General features: G+C 45.8%; 1 protein-coding gene across 6 annotated transcripts in view; it reads left to right on the top strand.

The window, feature by feature from the left end:
• Positions 1-23,470, top strand: part of DCX (doublecortin) — a 102,695-nt gene that overhangs the window by 10,912 nt on the left and 68,313 nt on the right. For all 6 annotated transcript variants that reach the window (XM_083797428.1, XM_083797429.1, XM_083797432.1 and 3 more), the window contains 3 exons: positions 9,219-9,425; positions 10,969-11,359; positions 21,712-22,052. In XM_083797428.1, coding sequence (XP_083653554.1) covers positions 10,996-11,359; positions 21,712-22,052 — 705 coding nt within the window. In that variant the 5' untranslated portion in view covers positions 9,219-9,425; positions 10,969-10,995. Of the gene's footprint in view, positions 1-9,218; positions 9,426-10,968; positions 11,360-21,711; positions 22,053-23,470 lie in introns of those variants that run through there.

Genomic DNA, 23,470 nt, shown 5'->3' with positions numbered 1-23,470 from the left:
GGCATTAAGCACCTCAGCCTTTTCCTCATCCTTAGTAACTAGGTTTCCCCCCGCATCCAGTAAAGGATGGAGATTCTCCTTAGTCCTCCGTTTCGCGTTGATATATTTGTAAAAGGATTTTTTGTTGTCTTTAACGGCAGTAGCCAGGTTGAGCTCCAGATGAGCTTTGGCCTTTCTAATTTTCTCCCTGCACAGCCTCGCTAGATCCTTGTAGTCCTCCTCAGTGGCCCGCCCTTTTTTCCAAAGATTATAAACCCTCTTTTTTCTGCTAAGCACAAGCCGCAACTCTCTGTTGAGCCAGGCCGGTCTTCTTCCACGCTGGCTCGTCTTTGGGCACGTGGGGATGGACCGCTCCTGTGCCATCACGATTTCCTTCTTGAGGAGCGCCCAGCCTTCCTGGACTCCTCTGCCCTTCAGAACTGCCTCCCAAGGGACTCGGCCAACCAGCGTCCTGAGCAGCTCAAAGTCAGCCCTCCGGAAGTCCAATAGAGCAGTTTTACTGGTCCCCTTCCTGGCCTCGCCAAGAATAGAGAACTCTACCATTTCGTGGTCACTCTGCCCAAGACAGTTTCCGACCACCACATCTCCCACCAGTCCTTCTCTGTTTGTGAAGAGAAGGTCTAGCGGGGCACCACCCCTGGTAGGTTCACTGACCAGCTGCGTCAGGAAGCTATCTCCCACGCTCTCCAGAAACCTCCTAGACTGCTTTCTCTGTGCCGTGTTGTGCTTCCAGGATATGTCCGGGAAGTTGAAGTCCCCCACGAGGACAAGCGCCGACGATTTTGTAACTTCTGTCAGTTGCCTATAAAACTCCTCATCCGTCTCCTCATTCTGGTTCGGCGGTCTATAACAGACCCCGACCAGGATGCTAGCCTTGCCGGCCTTCCCGCGGATCCTAACCCACAGGGATTCAACCTTATCATTCCCAGCCTGGAGTTCCACAACATCAAAAGATTCTCTAATGTAGAGAGCCACGCCACCACCCCCTCTGTGCTGCCTGTCCCTCCTGAAGAGCCGATAGCCAGGCATTGCAGCACTCCAGTCGTGGGAGCGGTCCCACCACGTCTCCGTGATGGCAACCAAGTCGTAGCCTGCCTGCTGCACGATGGCTTCCAGCTCCTCCTGTTTGTTACCCATGCTGCGTGCACTAGTGTAGATGCACTTCAGCTGGGCCATCGCCTTCTTCCCCGGCCTAGCCATTGTTTCCCCCGGCACAGCTCCAACAAGCCTTGTTTGAGCCCCGTCCCCCTTCTTACCTAGTTTAAAGCGCTCTCTATGAGCCCCGCCAGCTCCTGGCCTAGGATCCGTTTTCCCCTTGGAGATAGGGACCCGTCTGGGGCCATCAGGCCAGGTACCGAGTAAAGCTCCCCATGGTGAAAAAACCCCAAATTTCTGTGTTGGCACCAGCCTCTGAGCCACCTATTAACCACACGAGCTTTCCGTGTCCTCTCCGTGCCTCTCCCTTCCCCCGTAGGGATAGACGAAAACACCACCTGCACTCCCGCTCCCTCCACCAATCGTCCCAGCCCCCTATAGTCCTGTTTGATAGCCTTGAGGCTTCTCTTTTCAACATCGTCACTGCCAGCCTGGACTATCAAAAGTGGGTAATAGTCAGAGGGGCGAACCAGATTTGGAAGCTTCCTGGTAATGTCTCTGACCCTGGCCCCAGGGAGGCAGCAGACTTCCCTATGTGTGGGGTCAGGCCGACAAATAGGGCCCTCCGTTCCCCTGAGGAGGGAGTCGTCCACAACAATCACCCTTCTTTCTTTCTTGGTGGAGGCAGTCCTGAGGCGTGGAGTCAGCTTCCTCACCTCAGGCATCCTCCTGGGTAGGCTTCCTACCTCATCCTCACCCACCGGTCTCTCAAGCTCCAGGGCCTCAAACCTATTGTTCAAGGGCACCTGGGAAGGCGGCACCGGAAGGGGAGGGCATCTCCTGCGAGGTCGAGCAGGGACCTGTCTCCATTCCTCCTCAACTCGCAGGTCCCCTCCCTCTGCCCGATGGGAACAGGGCAGGGGGTCCACCCGCCTTTGGAGCGTCTCACCCTGGTCCCCCTCCCTCCAGTCCTGCAGGGAGTCGCTCCACCAGTCTATCTCCCGCTCGCTGTTGTTAGGTTCTTGCAAATGTATAGTCTGTGCTGAAACTTGTACGAAAAATAGCCAGCTTATAGGAATTGGATTGCTACGAGGAAGTTAAAACAAGTCTATCAGATTAGTTCCTTGAATTAAATCATCGTAATTAAGTACTAGCTGTATTGTTCAGGTTTACCTGAATTTCTGGTCACAGGTGATCGCTTCTAGCAGGAAGTAATGTCATGCTGTGCAGACACTGCATGTTATGATGATGAATACTCATTATATGGCCATCAGTTCTGTATCTGGGTAAGGAACAGACCTCTGTGGATGCTACCGCTCACTGAGTTGAGGGGAAGTGACCATATTTTAGAGCTTGCAGTGTCCTTGCATAATTCCAAGGCAGAAAGCCAAGATCTTTCCTGTTCTAGCATCTTGCTTCTCCGCAAAGCGGGTAGGAGGGTGTGAAATGCAAAGTGTGTAAGGAGAGGTCATTCATTTCTTTTTTGCCACAGCAATTCATCTAAACAACCAGACCAGCTGTTATGCCTGCAAGTCCCTCCCGGCATTTCATGGCCCACAGCTACTGCACTGCTGCTGGAGCATGGTGACTGCTTATCAACCCCCGTTTCCTTCCCTTCCTTGCTAGGGACCAAACAGCACGTTTGGGAGCGGCAGTCACTCCTAACTGATTAACGCTTGAATAGGGATCAGTTTTTTCACTCCTGATGCTCAGTATTGCCACAGGGTGGCATCATTGTTGTCTTACAGACACCTATGGCCTAAGGAAGTGGCCCAAAGCAAGAATGGTTTGCACTGAGGTCCTGATGATGATTGCTGCCAGCAGATGAGCCCTTATGGGTCTCCGCAGGTCTCTGCTGCTTTGCGAGGCGCAGTGGAGGTACCTTTTGTGCACTGAACTTACACAGTCACTCTCATCTGTGGCGCACAGATATTTCCTGTCACATCTGCCAACCTCAAGGGGAACCAAAGTGCGCTGGTGCTACTTGCATTGTGAGAGTGATGTGTGCGCGATGTGGGTAATCCACTCTGTTGTGATTAGCACTGCCCACAGTAAAAGTAGCCCTCTCTCAAGGTCCCTCTTTCACACCTCTATGGAAGAAGCAAGGAAGGAGGCCTAAAATGGATATCCCAAAGTGGAATGTGGGAAGTACATAAAGTAGAGAACAAGAAATTTTCTCTAGCGTGACCAGCCCAGAGGTGACTGGGTTTGTATAGGCTTAAAAGTAAGGCAAGCCCTACTTTAATGACTGGCTGTCAGGGTTATGTCTGCAGAAGTAGCCCACAACCTGGAGATTTGGGCCAGTGACATGTAATAACTTTATCTTAACTTGGGGGGGAGTTCATAATGAACAGAACATGCATAATCTGAAGATGAAATGCCATCAGAATCAACAGTGGAGTTTCTGGTGTCAGCTTCAGGAGAACTTCTGCCTGAAGCCATCTCTCACTTGTCAGCACAACTCTGGCATGCATGCAGGGAGCAGATGAGCTGCTGAAGTTCAGATCAGAGTTTCAGTGCTTTTAAGTACAGCTATTTGGAAGGCAGTGTCTTGAAGTGTTTCCATACCTTAACGTTTGTTTCAGAGATAAAACCTACATGTAGCTCTTAGTAGGTTCTCAGGAGGTATCTAAAATCCCTGGATGCATTGATAGCTGCTAGAGGCAGGACTTTGCCTATCATATTTTTCTGAAACCTGCTTCCTTCACATGCTTAGAGTACTCAAGGATGCCTTGTACCACAAACAGACGGTGCTGCTGGCTCCTGCATGCAACGCCCAGCTTTCCAAAGCCTTGTAGTAATCTAGGAGATCGGGTTCAGTTTAGCATGGTGTCTGCAGAGTTGGATCTGGTTGTTGGAGAAAGCTGACTGGAGATGTCAGCTGTAGTGTATTTTTTCAGCTATAGCGTATTTTTTTCATTCTGGCTGACTGTAATGAGTCTGTGTCCTTCTAGAGTGAGGGACTACATCTATGCAAACAAGAATGTGTTCATTGGTATTTTAACAACAATCTTTGTGTGCTCATGTATTCTAATTTGTATGGGGTTTTGAGCAGATAACATCTCAGATTAAAATAAATTTGTTAATTTCTGTATCTACCTTTAAATTTCAGTGTAGATTCAAAGCAATGATTATCAGTTTCTTAGATAAATGTATGCCTGAAGAAAAATAGCAAAATAGCTAAGCAGTATATGCAGCCATAAAAAAATCATTTGCTACTGTTCTCTGTGATTTTTTAGGGCAAAACAGGTTGGAACCATCCCCTGAAAGCAATCAGACACCAGCACAAAAGCACTTTCCCACTCTGCTCTCTCCGTTCTTGGAGAGTGTAAAAACCTTTGAGCTGCCTCTATCTCAGCTGTTATACTAGTAGAGGTGAGCAAGCTGAATGACAATTATTTCTACTATGTAGCTGACAGCTCAGCATCTCTGCACAGCAGCTGAGCTCAGCCAGAATCCGCGCTCTAAATACTGATTGCTCATCTTCCAGCAGACAGGTTTCCTCAGAGCCTTCTACTTTCCCTGGGAGTTTGTCTCCCATGTGCTGCTGCTGGAGATCAGGTGTGTTGGCACAATCATGGGCTGAAGGTGAGCCCTCTACTAATAAGGGCTGTGTGCTCCAAAGACAGTGTGGGCATCAATTGAGAGTACTTATGGGCAATGTGTTAGGGTACGTGGATGTGAGAAATGCTTAGGACTATGGAAAAGGAGGATCTGTATAGGATAGGGACTTCTTCACGCACTGGAATGAGTTGTGATTCAAAACCAAGAGCATTGAGCTCGCCTTCCTATTCCTCTTGTAAACTTCGTAGGCCTGTAGTCTGCCAATCATACAGGATGATCATGATTTTCTTGCAACTCCAAAGTTCAAAATGAGCCTCAGAGGTTGAGAACTCCAGGTTGGTGTAATTTGTCCTCTTATTACTTATAGTCTTTGTCCTGTGCTGTGCTGAATATCTTCTCAGAGTTCAAAAGCTCCTAATGACTACTGAGGCCACAGAAGGCATTCTTCATCATCTGTTTAAAATTTTAGTCTTGTAGGTCAATTATCTAGAAACTTCTAGTCTTGGTCATGAGTCTACTGTTATGATGCAGCCCATGGACAACCTCTGTGAAAGGAGACATCTGGATTTCTTGTGGTCCCATCTGTCATGACCTTAGCTAGAACCTGCAAGCCATATATCATACTTAGTTTGGTCAGCAAAAATGTACTGTCAACCTCTGTGAGGCTCTGCATCTCCCCCAGGGTAGAGGCAATGTATGTGGCAGATGTTTCCATGGCTTTCTGCAAGCTTTGCAAATTGCTGTTAAGGAAAAACAGTGCCACTGGATTGCCACCAAAATTTGGCTTGTGGAACCCCCTGGATGTGGCAGGATTTGTATGGGATAACATGGGGTACTGTGGTGGGGGTGTTGCTTTTTCTGCTATCAGGAAATTTGTTTTCAGCTGCAGAAGAAAAACATTGATTTAGATGGTTTGCTTGTAATAGAGAGGGGATGAGCCAGATGAAACCCAGTGCAAAAGGTTTTCTTTGAATGACGGTCGTGTGTTTTAGTGCTTTTTCATATCTGGATGTGTAGGGAATGTCTTCAGTGAGTCATTGAATTACTCATTATGAGCTGCATTGTTTCCAGATACTTACAAAGGGTTTATTAGCCCAGGGAATGGCCTTTTCACTTGCAGCATGCGTACTGTTGATCCCACAGAGCATGCATGGCCCATTTCTCCCAAATTTCAGCAGAAGTTTATCTGAAGCCAAAGTAATCTGCTGAAGTTGAGGGGTGTTTGCCAAGGGTAGAGGGCTGCAGCATGGAAACATTGACTCAGCACAGCTGGTGGGATCTGGAGGCTGGCTCCAGAGCAGTGACAAGTCCCATCTGAGGGGTGCTGGTGCTGGGAGGTGCAGGTGAGGAGCCCCACACGGTCTGGCTGCTGGAGGTGGCCGTAGAGCTCAGCCAAACAGTTGGAAGCTTCAGCTTGCACCCTCTCCTCCTTCCCCAGGCAGAAAGCTTTGTCCCTGCTGCTCCCTGGGATTTTTAAAGATTCAGGCTATCTGTGACTTGAGTCTGAACCGCCTCTGCAGAGGTTACAAGGCTCAGAGTGGTGAAGCCATGCTGTGGAGGTATTCCTCCACCCTTCTCTCCCCAGCAGCAAGCTGACTTTGGCTTACTAGCATTGGTATTTAAAAGACTTTCAGATGTGTGTGGTCCCTGTAAAAATAAATCTCCAAAGGAAACAAATGTTATGTGGTGAAAGTCTGCCAAGTCCCCCTTGCTTATTAGCTCGCAGTATCATGTAGGAGGGACTTAACTCTATAGGTTAATACAGGATAGCTCTTCAAGGAACTGTCAGCTCCTCTGAAAATTCAGGCTTAAAGCCTGTTGCTCTATAGGGTCAAAAGTGAGCCGCTGGCCTTACGGGCCTTAGTCTTTGACTGCTCTGACACATTTAGCAGAGCCCTGAAATGATCACGTGTGATTTCAGGGGGCTTTGGCATATAAGATCTCATCAAACAAGGCTTTGAAAGGAGTGATCAAGGATGACATTTTGAAAGCAGTCCAAAAGCACAGAGGTTCAAATAAGAAAAGTAATTAAACATGTGCATCTAAATAGACTGACTGGAGTACGATGATCCAAGACTTCCTTCAAAAGCAATGATTGCTTGATTTAATTTTTTCCAGAATTCTCATCTGTGGTGCAGCCAGACTTCAGCTGCTTATCACCCAAACTTACATCCTGATGGGTAAAATGTGCTGTGCTATCAAGACAGAATTATTTTATAGAGCTCAGGATGGTATATAGCAAAGCAACAGGGTGGTGGTGTTGACATAGAAAGAACTTAAGACTGACTTGTGATGATAGAAACTGGATTTTCTACTTATATGTACAGAAGTTAGCAGAGAAGTAGTCACAAAATCCCTTTTACCTGCAGTCTGCTTCTCTCCAAAGTACAGCAGTTGCCCAGCAATGTCAACAAACACGTCTTCTTCCAGATTTAGTTACACAGGCAGAAGTTTAAATGCTAGTTTCCTGGAGGAAAGATGATTCACCTGATTTAAAGCAGATATTTTAATATGAAAAGCTAAATTTATCTTTCCCTTTTATCTAGATGAAGTTATTGATGGGAAGATATTTTCCAATTCTCAATATCTCATGCTGCCTAATATGGTTCAGATTAGTGTCTCAGAGGATATTCTCTTCTGAAGTATGTTTTGACCAGCATTAAACTCCTTGGGGGCTCTGAAGAATCTCATCTGCCTGACCAATAAAACCAGTCAGAAGTAGGCCCTTACACTCACCAAGAAAGGGTTATTTCTATGCCACGTTGTGTAGCCCAGGAGCAAATACCGGGTTTCTTGCCAGAGTAGTTCTGCTTAAATCTGAATGCTTTTAAAAGCAAGTGCCCATGCTTCAAAAAGCTTCTGGCAGTGTCCTAAGCAAGCATGTCCATATCCACACACTTCATCTTCTTACCAGTGGGCATGGTCTCAAATGTGGAAAGAAGTCAAAAGCCACCTGTTAGTGCTGTCCGAGACCATGTGCTGTCCTCAGCATGCCCCAAACAAGTCATACTTGGGAGATAAGTTGTACGATTCCACCGACTTCATGAATTTTGTCATCCTGCCACGTTGCCCCTGACTAGTATCCAGATGCCTCAGACACGATCCCAAACAGTTTGCCTCTTCTGTGTCTAAGTTATGCGCACCACTGAAGACTAAGTTTGTTTTTCTCTGTTCTTGCTCTTACTGCACTTAGCACATGCATAATAATTTGTACCTTTGCATTTAAAAAATATGAATACATGTATAGTTACAACAGTACTATAGGTAAGAATTGATAATCCTGGACTGATTAAGCACATGGTGATGCATGTCCAGATATTTTCTAATTTGGGAATGGGAAGGAGAATCCTTGAACTCTTGCATCTGCATGTAGAGACCTACTGACATGCCCTGAGAAGCACAGTTCCTGCTCTCTCCTGTGGTCCCCTCAAGTGCTAGTTGCTGAGGAAGGAGAGCAGATCTGTGGCTTCCTCTTTAGTGATCCCACCAAGCACAAAGGGGAGCAGCCGACAGCTTTTGCAGAGGGTGCAGAGGAACCTTATATGAATAAAAGGATGGTTTCAGGAAGTAAGGAAACTTTACAAATGTCATGTGTGAAAGTTGCTGGGGAAACAAAGAGGAGCTTTTAGTGGTTTTGTCAGCATTCCTGGACTGTCATATACAAGGCAGACAAAGCTGGAATAAATACTAAATTTTTCTGTATAAATGAGTAATGCGCCAGAATGACAAAATCTTATGTTTTCACTCAAAACAGACACAGCATTGTTAGGAAAGATTTCCTTCTACAGATGGGTAGACCCTCCCATTTCCAAGGCTTATTCTTTTCTAACATAAAGAGGGGACCAGCACCAGCAGGGTCAGGAGTGGGGCTCGCAGTGTTGCTCTTCCCCTGGCAGAATGGAAATCTTTGTCCAGAAAGCAGGTGAAAGATTTTGCTGTCTCAGGGAAGGAGCCTCTTGCGATTTTGCGACAGCTGAATCCTTCTGCAGTGGAATCCAAACTTCACTTCGTTTGGGATTTGAGCCAGGCTGAATCTGTTGGGTTAAGCTTGTGGCGATTGACTCCATCCCCAACCCCTTTGGGTACTTGAATGAATTCAGAGCCCTGGCTTTGGCTTATGTCCAATGTTAACGGAGAAAAATTATTCAGGGCCACTGCATGCAGAACCACCAAGTGAATTGTCTCTTCCTGCTTGCCAGTGTAAACCATGAATGCTGTGTAAAACCCATACAGCAGCAAGACTGGGCCCAGTGCCACTGGTCAACTGTTTTCTTAGTTGCTTTCCTAACACACTGGCGTCCTGTGCCAGCATCGTAATACATCGTAGGCTTGTAGCCATGACCTCCCTGTACTGGTAATCCTATAAAATTGGTGCATCAGTCTAATTAAGCTCTTTTTTTCAGTGGGGCAGATGCTTTCTTGGTGAAGCTAGAGCTAAGGAGAATTTTTTTCCCTTCAGAACACAGGCTCCAAACTTGCCCCTTTAAACTCTTTGTTTACCTGTCTATTAACATATCCAGAGCTGGAAAGAACACACCCTGTTTTTTTTCCCCCCTCAGATACAGAGAAGACTACAAGCAGCTGAATGATGATAGAGTAAAACCCACCGAGGCAAAGTTACCATGAAGGGATCGAACAAGGCACTAGGACCTAGGAGGCGTCTCATCCACCCTGGCAGGAATTTCTTGCTTGGAGCTCAGACAACAAAGGCAGAGTGAGCCTGGTTTTCTTTCTCTCAGCATCTCCACCCTGTGCGCTGAAAACCGGTGAGTAGAGCTCTTTCGAGTGACTTGCATGCAGAAAAGTAACAGATGTCAGATGGAAGGAGGAATCTTTCTCTTAGTATCTTGCAGCATCTGCAAAGCATTTTTAAAACAAAACCCCTGCATCCTCTGATTCATTCCCGAAGTTGCTTGGATGTTTCATTGTTCAGCACATGACACAAGCCTGAATCTACCCCAGCTAGCATCGTGGGGAAAACGTTCTGAACTTGGGGTTTCTCTATGGATTGCCTGCATTGTCATCTGCTTTACCGCAGGCTGGGGACAATGATTTTTCACGTACAGGTCACGGTGACATTGTAAAATGCAGGCAAGCAGCTCAGTTCTGGCAAATGTGAGGGGCGGGGAAGAGATAGCAACAGCTTTTCCTACATTTATACCTGGCTGCCGAGTGCGGGCTGTGAATCCAATTCCTGCCCCGTGTTAACATGCAAGCAACATACATGAGTTGCATGTTCCTGGCTGTGCCAATGGAGTGGAAATCTTTCTGTTGCAGGGCTGGGGGATTCCTCCTCCTTTTGTGTTGGGGTTTGGTGCGGGAGGAAGGTTGTTCTTGGGTATAAACTAAGGGCTATGCAGAAATTCCTGATTAATGACTGTCAGCTCAAGTCCCTGCTTTTCTCTGCTCTTCCCCTGCGCTAGGAGCCCCCTGTGCTCAGAACAATGAAAGGTGAGCTGGCAGGGGCGGCGTGTCCCTTGGGCAGGGGCACTTCCAGCAATTAAATCACTTAAGGCTGGAAGGGGGTTGGAAATAGCCCCTTTATTTTCTCCTCCTCATTAAACGGGAGCAGAAATGCAATTCAGAAGCGGCTCAGGCTGCTGAAAAGAGCTCATAGAAGCCTCGTTTCAATGACAGATTTTTTCTTTCCAGTCATTTCTTCTTAGAGATGTAGGCTGGTCCTGGGAATTGATTGATGGGCTAGGAGGGGGCTGCGGATAGGGGGAAGGGTGGGCTGGATCTCATTGCTAACCCTTATTGAACAGGCTGTCACAAAGAAACTGCTTATTCCCCTGTGACCATTCTTTCATAAATGCCAGTTTATTCTAACGTTAAATATTCAGATGCTCTGGTTCCTTCCGTGATTCGACAGATTGAAGGGCTGACTCACTGGGATCTCCTTGTTTTCTGTTGCCAAAGGAAACCTCACAGGGCTCAGAGGTTTAATTCATTGCCAACTGGTGTTTGGATGAGTTTTTTGGGGCCGAGCTGCAACTGTCATGTGTCCCTTTTGGCCCCGAGTCCCCTTTTACTGCATTTCGAAAACTCCCAGGTGCAGGAGCAGACTGCTCTCTAGAAATGTGTTCCCTGCCCCCAGTAGTTGGATCCCTTTCAAAACGCCAGGACCACTCCTACCCTCAGCCCCTAGAATCGATACAAATCTGGGTCAGGGGAGGGGACGCTTCCCAAATACATCTGTCCTGCTCCAGACACAGCGCTTGCATTAGTGTTGTTTTTCTCTGGCTTGTGGCTCTGCTTGGCTCTAACCTGTCCCCTTCACACTCTTTCTCTCCCCATCTTCCTGCTCAGCTTCAGATCTTTAGGGTTCACCAAACTATGGAACTTGATTTTGGACACTTTGACGAAAGAGACAAGGCGTCCAGAAACATGCGAGGCTCACGTATGAACGGGCTGCCCAGCCCCACTCACAGTGCTCACTGTAGCTTCTACAGAACCAGGACCTTACAGGCGCTGAGCAATGAGAAGAAAGCCAAGAAGGTGCGTTTCTATCGCAACGGGGACCGCTACTTCAAGGGGATTGTATACGCTGTGTCCTCTGACCGCTTCCGAAGTTTTGATGCTCTCCTGGCTGACCTGACCCGCTCCCTGTCCGACAACATCAACCTGCCTCAGGGAGTCCGCTACATTTACACCATTGATGGGGCGCGGAAGATCGGGAGCATGGATGAGCTGGAGGAAGGTAATTAGCATCGCTGCCTGGTGCAGTGAGGAGGCGGGGTGAGGAGGGGGCTGCACCACTCAGTCTGCTGCTAAGGTCACGTTTCCTAGGGGCTCGGGGATGCTTCTGCTCCTCTGGGCTGAACCTGCCCAATCTCCTTTTACCCCTGGAGAGGTGCCAGCCTCTGGGGAGCACCTGGCACGCTTAATCTGGAGCAGATGTGGAGCTGGAGGGGCGTGTCTGTCTCTTGGCGAGACATGGCTGTATCCAGCGCTCAGGGGCCGTCTGAGGGTGTCCCTGTGGCTGTCCAGGCTGCGAGGGGGGGTCCCACTGGGGTGGATAGGTGTGAATGGAGAAAGGGGAGGTGCTGGGGGTGTCCTCTGCTGGGCTTGGAGGTACTGGGGGTGTCATGCAGCGTGTGTGTAATGGTGGGTGGGCTCATGCAGTGTGCGTGATGGGGGTGGCAGGGATTTATGAAGTCTGGGGGGTGCATCGGGGGGCTCATGCACAAGGTGTGTGGGGGGGCGTGGGCTGGGCTGTGCAGGGGTGTTGGGAGTGGAGTAGAGTGTTGGGGTTCATGCAGGGTGCCCATGGTGGGGGCGTGGAAGGGGTGTGTGAGCGGTTCACGCCGCATTTGGGAGTGTGGAGGGGTGTGTCGGGCGCTTGCGCAGTGTGTTGGGGGTTAATGAACAAAGCGTGTGCACAGAGATGGATTTTAGGGGGTTGCACTTGGCAAAATTTGGGGATTTACACATTTGTGTGGAAGAATGTGCAAGGAGGGTTAACTGCAGAGGAGGCACTGGGATTCCTTGGGGGGGGTTCATGCTCGGGGTGCACTGCAGTGGCTGTGTGTGAAAGGGAGAGTGCCGGGGGCTCCTGTGTGGAGCTGTGTATGGAGGGGAGGTACAAGTGTTCAGATGGGGGGGGTGTAGGCGGGTGTATCTGGGGAGTGCTTCCGCAGGGACTGTGCGGTAGGGGCTGCTGTGGGGTGGGCTGCTGTGGTAGGTTTGTGGGGAACTGTGGAAAGGCATCTAATGCATGGAAGATGTGAGTGTGCAGGGGATGCTCAGGGCAGGTTTGAGCGTTTCCTGCTTCTAGAGGGGCTGGCAGTGTTGCCTGTTCCCCTGGGCATCACTTAAGCCATGGGATGAAGGATGAGACAAAAATCCATCCTTCTGTCTGGGATGAGTTTGCTCCCACGGAGCTCAGTGCCAGCTGTGTCTGTGTGTGGGGAGCTCCCTCTGCAGCAGGTGGGTGCTGCCAGGAGGATGCCCAGGATGAAATTGCTGCGTGGCCGTGCTCTGCCGGCGGCACAGCCTGAGCAGGGTGCGTGGAGGACACCCACAGCGACTGCTTTTCTCTGCCTGGAACGGTTCAAATACTCCATCCTTTGTCTGGATGTACCCTGTTGCAAGAAAAGAGGTGCTTTTCCCTGGTCTGTTTCCTTCCAAGCAGATCACCTGGCTGATTTGGCTACTTTAGAAAAACCACAGGGCTTTTGCTGTTAATAAGACAATGGCTGTGAGCCTGTGTGAGCCATGGAACTGCAGGGGCAGCCTCAGCAGCGAGTCATTGTGTGACCTTGACTTGAGCCTCTTTCCCTAGGTCTCTCTATCTGCAAGTGGGATACTCATTTCCCCAAGATACTTTGTGGGGAAAAGCACACAATGGAATGATACCAGTTTTCGTAGAAGATTTTTACTGGGAACAAGTTGGTGCCTTTCAGAGAGCTGACGCAGTCCTAGTGGAGTTATTCTCAGCTGAGTTACCATACAGCTGTCAAATGGAGGTGTGGCCTCCCTTAATTCTAGAGATTCTGTTCTTTGTTTCTGTGCTCCCTTTAGTATGGCTACAGCCTTTCTCTAATGACAGCTCTCAGTCCTGCTTGTCCTAGGTTTTGTGTATGTCTTCAGGAGTAACTCTGTAGGAGAAAATGCAGTTCTCTTACACCCTTCCTGCTTTCTGTCATAAGTTAACGGGCCTTTCATTATTATGCCTGGTTTTCACTTTTTTCTTTCTGCAGATAAGTACTTAATTCTTGAAAAAAAAAAATATATATATATTTTTACTGGTTGGGGTACAGGCAGGATGTGCTGACATTTGGGTTCTGCCAAAGCAGTAGCTGGAAGCAGCACTGAAGACGTGTCACCAAAACCAGAATGGGATTGTGTTGCGGTATCCCCAGCAGAGCATCAGCAAGGAAAATACAATGAGCAGAATGAAAACAAAAGAATCCAGTGTCTCAAAATGCAACAGCAGATCTGTATGCTGTTATTGACTGTTTAATGATAACATTCCCGTACTGCTGGAATGCCCCATGCATCTTGTAGAAAAGCAATCTTGAAGAGACGTTGCTTTTGATTATTAATACTGTGGTTGCAGCCAACCTTGTGGTAAGCTATGCTATTAGCTTGGGTGTTCGCATAACTGTGTGCTAGGTACACATGGGAACAGAACGTCAGAGTATTTACACTGTGGCATACAAGCACAGGATGGGTACTAACAGTATGTTTCCCATATAAATTAGCTCTCTAGTTGGGGACTGAGAGCATCTAAAGCAGTTTAAGTTGTGATTTTAAGTTGTGACTATTCTTGTAATTTCCAATAAACAAGTAGAACCTAGGAAAAAAAGTCATGAAAGAGGGGTTAATCTCCGTTTGATCTGCAATCGCTTGTAAATTACTAATATTCTTTCATATCACACTTCGTACTTGATTACTTCAGCATGATTAAAAATGTGTATATGGTGTAGCCTGAGTGCACTTCTTTCTGTAGGGTAGAGGGGTGATATTGCATAATGTCAGTAACCTTGAGACAGCATGTATTTGAGGTGAACAAAAACACTCGGTGTGCCACTAATTAAATGGTCCTTGGAAGTAACCCTTTTGGTCTCCAGAGCCAGACTTTGTAGGCTTTCCTCACCTGGCATTAGGGGCCTTTCTCCTGAAGTTCTGGATAAATGTTTTACTTCCTAATCTGTCAGAAATGGAATGAGTGAAATCTCTTCTATTCTTCTGATCACATCTCTCCTACCCATCAGTTGGGATGTGCCTCCTGGTCCTTTCCAGTACTGAACCCTAAAACCTTCTCATTTTGGAGGCCCACCAGGACTCTGCCAACTACAGAGTGCTTTCTGCTGCCTGCTGAGCTCTCACCTGTCACTGCTGCTTGTTCCATGCTGCCTCCTGTGCCAGAGTTGTCTATGTCCATGTCTCCCAGTGACCTTCTTTCAAAATCCACCATTGTTTTCTCTCTCCCTTTCACTTATAATGGCAGTCTTCCATCACTGCAGTCATTATCTTAATCTTGACCCCCCAGTTTTCATCATCGGTTTTAACGTATCTGTAAATAGTGCCCAAGTACATGCTGCCATTTTCTAGGACTGCATTCCTCCTTAATCTACATGTTGCTTTAATGCAATACAGCATCCTATTACTTCCCTCTTACAGCTGATCCTGACTTATTGGTCAGTTGCTGACAGCATCCTCTACTGGCACGCTCTCTTTGCTAAGTCAGGAGTGAGTGTTGGGCCCAAGTGCTGCTATCTAGCATGGTTGTTCTGGTCAATAAGTGAATCTTGGAAAAGAGCACCAGCTGAACTTCATATTATAAGGGGTTCTGGTGACTGAGGCTTTAGGACATACATGAAGTTGCCTTTATAGATTACTGCTGAGCTACCATTGTAACAGTTAATTCTGCACCTGGTGCTGTGAGAACTTGAATATGAAAGATGATAAAAAGGAAAGCAGCCATCTTTTCCAGCCTTGTTCACGTTGATATTAGGGCAGCTTACATTGTCATTCAAGTTTCTACTAAAATCCTCGTGCCTTTGACGGGGTGACTTGTTCCTTGGTTCATTTTGAGCACCCACGTGCTTATAGACCCATTGCAATGAGATGGCAAATCCTCCCTGCCTCAGCTCTGACTGCTCTTTTTCTTTGAAAGGAGGGCTGGATAAAGGGGGAAGCAGATGCTACACACTGACTTCAGCAGCAAGACGTCTTCAGAAACTCCATGCTCGGCTATGTGTTCCGAACTCGGGTTGCAACTTCTTGTCTCCGTTGTCCCACAGATGAGCTCTCTGTGGGACAAAAGATTATTTTTAGTCCGCTCCATAATTCTGCTGCTTTCTTGTGTGGCCCCACTAGCTTTTTCTTGACATAATGCAGAGGACGGTGAGCTGTGACTCGAGCCGAAGCCCAAGCCCAGGGCAGACGCCTGGCTGTTGAAGGCAGCACAGCCCTGAGTTAACTTCACCCCTGGTGGAGGCTGTGATACTTCAGTGAAGCGGGGAACTGACACTTCCCCCAGAAGCTGGATTCCCCACCTTGCCCAGGTTAATGTTTGTCACTGCTTAGAGGCACTGACCAAACCGGGCATCCTACTGTGCAAGGCACCATACAAATGTGTACGAAGAGAGCTTCCAGCCCAGGGAAGTTACAGTCTGAACATGTCAAGGTGGAAGAAGTTGTTATTACTGCTGAGGAACTGAGATGCAGAAGGGCAGCCTGACTTGTTTGTCCTAGTTCTGTAAGAGAAAAAGATGGAAGTCAGAGCTCTGAGCTTTCTTGTTCAAGTGCCTTCATTTGTTTCCTGAGTCTTTTTCAGGGTCTGGTCAGAGGTCTGGAGGTACTTGCATGGTTCAGATATTTTATTAAAAGTGGACTTTGGACCTACTTCTAGAGGATGATTTCATGTGAAGAAAAGGTCCTTTGCAGGATCAGAAATAAGTGTGAAGTAAGCATTTACTGAATCCAAATATAGTATAGGCATGGTGAGTAAAGGCAAAAATGCAGACTGTAGATGGAAATTAATACTTGAGAGACAACAAGTAGTTGAAGCTGTAGAGATTTTCCCTTCTGAGCTCCCGGTGTGCTCAGGCCATTAGGCAGGGCAGAGCCACCCTTGTGTTGTGGTTGGAGTGCCCACATAGTGGATTCATGCCCTTCTCCTGTGCTGGGCTGCTCTAGTCTGAAATGAGTTTTTGCCTCAGTTTAAACATTACAAAAAGCTGAATGGATTTTTTGTTTTGCTCAGTGGGGTTTAAGTGCAAACGTTCTTGGGTTGTGTGAGATATTCCAGGAAGTGTTTCCAAGCTTTTGTATCCTGTCATGCCCCAGGGAGTCTTTTCCAAAATCTTGTCCAGGAGCGTTTAAAGTAATCACAGGAGAGGCTCCACCCTGGAGCTGTACAGTGCCTGGTGTGCGCTGGGAGTGCGGGGTTTGTAGGAAGCATATTGAAGTCCCCACCCAATGTGTGTGTGTTGCAGTTTGTATGGAAAGCTGAAGCTCGTGTAATCCAATATTGAAGCCTTGGTAACTTGTGGGATTGTTTTCTATGGCTGTTTTCCTAAGAGCTTGGCTAATTACATCCCTTATAACAAAACACCTTCTTGTGGTTCTATTTCCTTGCTCATCCTGGCCATCACACTAGGAGTGGTATGGTCCCTGCAGGTAACCTGACATGAAAAATTCCTTTTGGGCATCACGTGGTTGTGAAGGCAATTTGGTAATCATACATTTCTTTTTTTTTTTTTTTTTATTTTTTTCAAGAGAACAAAAGGTGCTTCTCTCATGGGAGAGCTCCCCGTGGAACAGCCAGAGGAAGGAAGCTCTTCCATGGTTCATTTTACCATGGTGGAGTAGGTCTTGAAGCAGAGGAAGATCATTTTTAATCCATAAAGTAGCAAGAAGTTCATGCATTTGATTTTAAAGGCCTGCTTTAACACAATATATAGTGAACTCTGCAAGGCATGCAGTCCATTAAATTCCTACTGGAATAATGGTAAATCCCATGAAACACGAAAGCTGGGCACAGTAGCAAAGTCTAAACTTTGAGACAGTAGAGCTAACAACCAAAATAATTGACTGCAGCCCACAGAGACAGTTTTTGGAATAACTGTTAGCAGTTACACTTTCAAAATGGCCTCAGTCCAGCTTTTCCCATTTTTCTCCACTTCTGCATGTAGTTCATTACACTTGAAAACTTGCTGGTGCATGCAAAACTTGCTGGTGCATGCTGAGAAAGGATAACTTTTTTGAAAGCGCAGCCTGTCTTATTTAGTATTGTCAAAAAGAGCTGCTGTAAGAGGGTTGAAGGTTTAGCACTCATCTTGAGCTTAGAATCTCACTAAGAAACCTTCTCTAAGGCAAACCTTATCTATGCTGAGATCATCCCTTCTGTAGGAGCTGAATAATTGCCTTGTGCTTCTATCAAGTTGGTAGCACAGTAACATGTAATGCACTTGTAGCCAGAACAGTTGTGTGATACGAGCCAAGGCTTCAAATAGCAAATGTGCTGATTATGACCTAAGGTCAAAGCTCTGCTTGCCATCCATCTATTGCTTAGGGCAGGACAGAAGGAACAAATAAATGCCTTGGCTGGTTTGGTGGCACAACAGAAACAGTGACACCTCTGGAGTACGCTGCTGTGATGCCAAGTGCACATTGTCCTGCAGGGCTTTGGCTTCGCAGAAAGGGCATCTTGCACTGACCCGGCACTGCACGAGAAAGCTGCTGTCCTTATCACCACTGGTGTCATGCTTGCAGTGCAGTATTCAGCAGCAGTTTGGGTGTTGTCAGGGATGCTTCTTGCTTTTACTGAAGCCTCCTAGCTCTCATACGAGTCTCTCTCTTTGGGGCTGCTGCTCAGGGTTCTGTTGGAAGCAGTGAAATGGCTGTTCATCATACCTTCTCATGGCTTCTAGCTGTGTTTCTGCACATGTACACAGCTGCTTGCTGTCTAAAGACGTGCTCCTGAAAATATTTGTGCACAGATTTTTATATTCAGGGCTGGCGAGCAATGTACTTCTTGGAGCCATTTATTTTGCTCTTGTCTGAATCTCCTATCTGCTTCTTCCCCTTTCTTTGTTATGCTGTGCACTTCTACAGCCATGCTGTGCTTATCAGGTACATTTCTGATGGAGCTGTACACCTTGAGTTCTCACCATAGGCTTAGCACAGATGGGTATAGCAAAGAAACCGCTCCTCTCTGATCGAAATATCCCCCATGAGATTTCTCTCCTTAGAGATCCTCTGGCCACAACACGTATTCAAAGCTGGAAAGTTCTTGTGACTTCAGACCATTTTTATTTGATCCTGCTACTACCTTCTGGTAAAATTTGTGTAAAACTCAGCTGTAGGAAGTAAAATAGCAAATGTTCCAGGTTGGCAAATGGTAAAAGGGATATGTCTTACTGAGGGACTTCAGTTATGTGGTTATTATTTGAGAGCCATAAACTGGGTTTGGAAAGACATAAATTGTAGTTATCTTTAAATGAAATTAATGCTTCAGGTTACATCTGTAGGTCAGGGGAAGAAGGAAATGCCTCTTCCCTGGAGCGATACTGCTATAACGAAATGATGCTGAGAAGAACTGCTATTCTGAAGGGTAGAGCCACATCACTCCAAGCAAATTTCGGGCCAGTTTTAGAATTCAATAAAATATCCGCTAGGGGTTGGTTACATGAAACAAAGTGAAAAAGAGCTGATTGGATTTTCCACTTGTGACTGTGAGTGTAATCTGAAAGTGTGTATACAACTACCTAATACTGCATTTGTGGAAACAAAGTCTAGGAGAGGTGTATTGCCTTATGCCATTATTGCCTTCAGTGTGTGCTGTTCTAAATACACTGGACAGCTAGCTCTACTAAACAGACCAATAATCTCTTTTGCTTAATATAAAATGTCAAACTTATTCATAGAAAATATACTTTAAGACCTCATGGTTTTATAGAACGCAGCACAAATACATACATTTTTTGTTGTTGTATCCCAAAGTATGTAAACAGCTTATAGTCAAGCCTGGCAGCCCTTCAGTAGCAGGTTTTGCTACTTCTACTTTTCAGGTAGGGAAGCAGAGGCACAGGTCAGGAGCTTCCACAGGGATGCCTGGGGCAGAGGTAAGAGTAGTACTCAAGTCACTTATTCCTAGTATTGCATTTAAACACAGGAATCCCTTTTCTCAAAGCATCATGTTACTGTTCCGTTGAGCATGCTTCCAAAAGCGCCTCTGCCTGGGAGTTATTGGCTCAGGGAGGCTCAGGTTCTTAGAGTTAATTCCCCAATTTGAGCATCCCAAACTCTTTGCTGTGCTTCACACTTGATTATGAAACGAGAGAAGCACGGGCCCCCTCCACACCAGATGTCGCTTGGCTGAAGCAGATAGATAAACCACAGCTTATCACTTATTAATGAGAAAGATTTATCAAATTGAGTGCTTTTGAAAAAACAATCTATTTCCAGTGAGAATTCCTTACAATGTATGGAACACTTTGGGTTTCATCTGTGCTTCTGTTGCGTCCAATTTGAGAAATGTGAGACACTAAGGAGCTTCAGCTATGGGAACTTCATAGTTTGAGTTTTTTTTCTGACAGCAGGCATGCCCCAAATATAGATTGGTATTCTTTGGTCAGGCCACCAGAGCCTCCTGATGGGGTTATGTTAGTGTGGGGTACACGAGTTGAAAAAATGCCCAACTAATAGTGTTCATCATGAAGCCAGCTTTCTGCATTCTGTATTTCTGTTGCATTTCTGTTCTTCCTTCAGAAGGGAAAACAATACCTCCTTCTTGGTGATATATGATTTCGGTCACTACACGGCTGCAGAGACAGAAGAGCTGCTGCTGGTGGTGTAATCACTGCGAGCACTCACCACTTTCTGGCAAACAGGATATGAAGTCAGGGGAAAAAAAAAACCGCAAAACTAGCAACCATTCTGCATTGTTTCAATGGCTGCTAGTGAAATCAAACAGAGTAGTAGGAAGGACATAAGTACTATGTATCCCTTTGTTTTAAGCCTATTAAAAGGTTTCTATGGCATTATATCTGTTAGTGGTCTTTCCATGTAGTCTTTGAAGGGATCATAGGAGTATGTCCATCAAAAATGCAATTTAGTCAGCTGAAGAATAACTACATGAACACTGTGTACCACGTATGTGTTACATGCCTGGACCATAATTTTTTTGTGGAAATTGCTGGGCTCTTTGGAAATACATACTTATACCTTGGCTGATTAGACGTCAGATCCTGTCCTAGAAGATCCCCTAGTAGAAAGCAAGGTTCAGGTGCTGGGCAGACTTTTCAAAGTTATCCAGGCCACAGAGTTTGCAGTAGGTAACTGATAAGGAAATGCAGCTAGTCTGTATTTGCAGAAGGATTTTTTTTTGTTATTCAAAATAGTTAAATCTATATTTTGATTTAAAAGCTATCACATTGTTTAAAGAACTTCGTTCTGTAAGATCAGTCCAATAAAGTACCAAAAGAAACTCCCTAAGATCCTACAGGTACCCATGTTATGCCTTCAGTTCCTATTAAAATTTTATCTAATGGTGAGACAAAGGACAAAAGCTTCTTCCTCTAGCAATGACTGTTGTTTTTTTTTAGTGCATCCTCAAATGCTCAGCAGCCTGAGTCATTTCAGACTAGACAGCTACATTCTCTTAGGGAGACTGTTTTTACAGTCTCATTCTAGTAATAAGTCCTCTAGGATCCATCAGGTTTGCAGGCCCCAAAGAAGATCCTACAAATCCTTCTTTAAGGTGATCTTAAAACCTTAGGTAGATAGGACCCTATAAATTACAGACAAAGCTTGAAACTAATTTTGGATGGGATATATATATATATATATATATTTTGTGAATTACTAATATGACTGTGCAACATTTAACCCTTCTCTACTATGTCTAAATTTGGATTGAGTGTATTTTTGGTTGGTACCAGCCATTTTAAAGCAAGCAGTGGTATTTGGTGTAGTATTCTATCTCAGCTGCCAGTAGGTCTGACTTCTAATAGACCACTGACACTACAGCGAAGCATATTTGTTCTGCCTGCCAGCTTTATCAAAGCTGCTTTTGGTAGAGATTATTCAGTACTGGATTTTCATCATTCTTCAGCCTTGACAAAAGAGGTACCTTGTGGATGGATGTTGATACCCTCTTGGCAAGGGGTGACAGACTGTAGTAGTAGCTAGGTCTGTAAAGATGGAGAGGGAGCTGGCAGATTTACAAAATAATGTAGGCGATTAAATGAATTAGGTGGTTAGGAGCTTTTAGACAGCTTAGTTGCATCTTCAGGTACCTAATATCTTTACAATTCTCAATCTTGTTTAACGCCTGGTTCACATGACTGAGTGATGGTGTGTATTTGCCGATGCAAGTTGTGTGACTTGCTTACTTTCAGGAAATGCTAGATTATGTTTCAAATAAGCATAAACATTATAAAATTGACCTTTAATAACAAGCTGACATGGAAGTTCTAATGAAAAGAATGAGTAATGTTTTGCATGGTTGATGGGAGAAAGATGTGTAGTTTCTGTTTCTCAGGAGTCTAATGGTAAGAACTGTAGAATTAGACCAGTGTTTGTTTCTTTCAAAAGGTGAAAGTTATGTCTGCTCATCCGACAACTTCTTCAAGAAGGTGGAATACACCAAGAATGTCAATCCTAACTGGTCCGTCAACGTGAAGACATCCGCCAACCAGAAAGCACCTCAGTCTCTGGCCAGCAGCAACAGCGCCCAGGCAAAGGAGAACAAAGATTTTGTGCGGCCCAAGCTGGTAACCATCATCCGTAGCGGGGTGAAGCCCCGGAAAGCAGTCCGTGTTCTCTTGAACAAGAAGACTGCCCACTCGTTTGAGCAAGTTCTCACTGATATCACTGAAGCTATCAAGCTGGAGACAGGAGTGGTCAAAAAGCTATATACTTTGGATGGGAAACAGGTAGGAGATTTTACAGATGTTGCCTTTTTATTTTCCTCTTATCTTGACACTTTGCTGACTAAGAGCAATTTTTGAAGCCTAAAATTAACCTGAGATGATCACTGCCATCTGTTCTCTTAAAATTCAGACTTCCCATGCCAGTGGTTAAGTTGCTAAATTTTCACTGATATTAATATCAAGTAAAGAATGCAGCCAACCATCTGAGTGAAACAGATGCTTCGTCCTGCACGCCAGTGTGCAGTGCGTGTCTTCCGGACTAGCTAAATAAATAACATGGGGAGTTCGGCTCACAGCCACCAGTTGATTTAGCTCTGAAGTAATTGCAAGAGCTCTCAAGCTTTGGATTCACTAAGTGAATGTGTTGCTTGACTTGCTTTGGCCTTGCTAAGATAAAGCAGTTGATCCACGCATGCTCTTTTGGCTAGCTCAGTAATTAGCAGGAAAAGTATGGAACTGTGTTGCATTTTCTTGACTAAATGTATAAAGAGATAACATGGGGATTACAAAGGGATTTAGGTCAAAAATATTTAGTGGGTCATCATAATGTGCTTCATGTCTACATTTTCCTGGAACTGAATGACACATCTGTCTCTTATTAGCAGCTATACAGCAATAAGACATTTCGTATTACCGTATCTATGAGAACACTTAAAGGAATGTGGAGGATAACTCTGAGGACTGAGAAGAGCTAGATTCTTCTTCAAGGAAAATTCTGAGCTTAATTTAATAGTTCTGTGTCTTCTGTAACTGAGGGATAATCTTATTTTTGCATCTGTTTTTCTTGCTCTACCTCTTGTGTTGGGGTAGGACACTGGCTATTCTAGGGTTTGCTACTGTTGCTTTAAATTAACTCTTGCTCCTATCTTTGGAAAAAAATATTCAAATACCTTGCCAACGCTAGGCAGTGTGTTCAAACACGTAGCCTTTACAAATGAAAACGTTCGTCCTTCCAGCACCAAACGTTTGTTCGTGAGGTGTCCTAGTCCAGGCGCAGTGTTTGGGAGCTTGAATGTAGCATGTCACTCTAGCCTGTCAGATATTCAGCACTTTTTTTTCATAAGTTGTATAGCTTATACAGGGGTGGGTGACTGTCCTGCTAAGCTGACCGTAAGTATGGCAGTGCGTTGTAAGTAAGCAGTGATACAGGGAGCGATGTACTGGGAACCCTGAAAGTGGCTGGGGGAAGAGGGAGGGGAGGGACAAGTGATCCTTCCTCATTGAGGAAAATGATATGTGGGCACAAGACCATGCATCTTGAATCACAGCAGCTTAAAAAAGAGCTTAATGGATGGATCTGACCTGAAAGCAGTTGCCTCCTCCTGCTGACAGAGTACTGTTGCACTGACAGTTGTGGATCAAGATCTTAATCTGAACCACTAAATGGCTTCAGTTGTTTGAAATAGCCAACATTTTGGAGG

This window comes from Anser anser, assembly GCF_964211835.1.
Source record: "Anser anser genome assembly, chromosome: 13".
Classification (NCBI taxonomy): domain Eukaryota; kingdom Metazoa; phylum Chordata; class Aves; order Anseriformes; family Anatidae; genus Anser; species Anser anser.
Note: the sequence above shows the minus strand (reverse complement) of the source record. Positions and strands in the feature narration are given on the sequence as shown.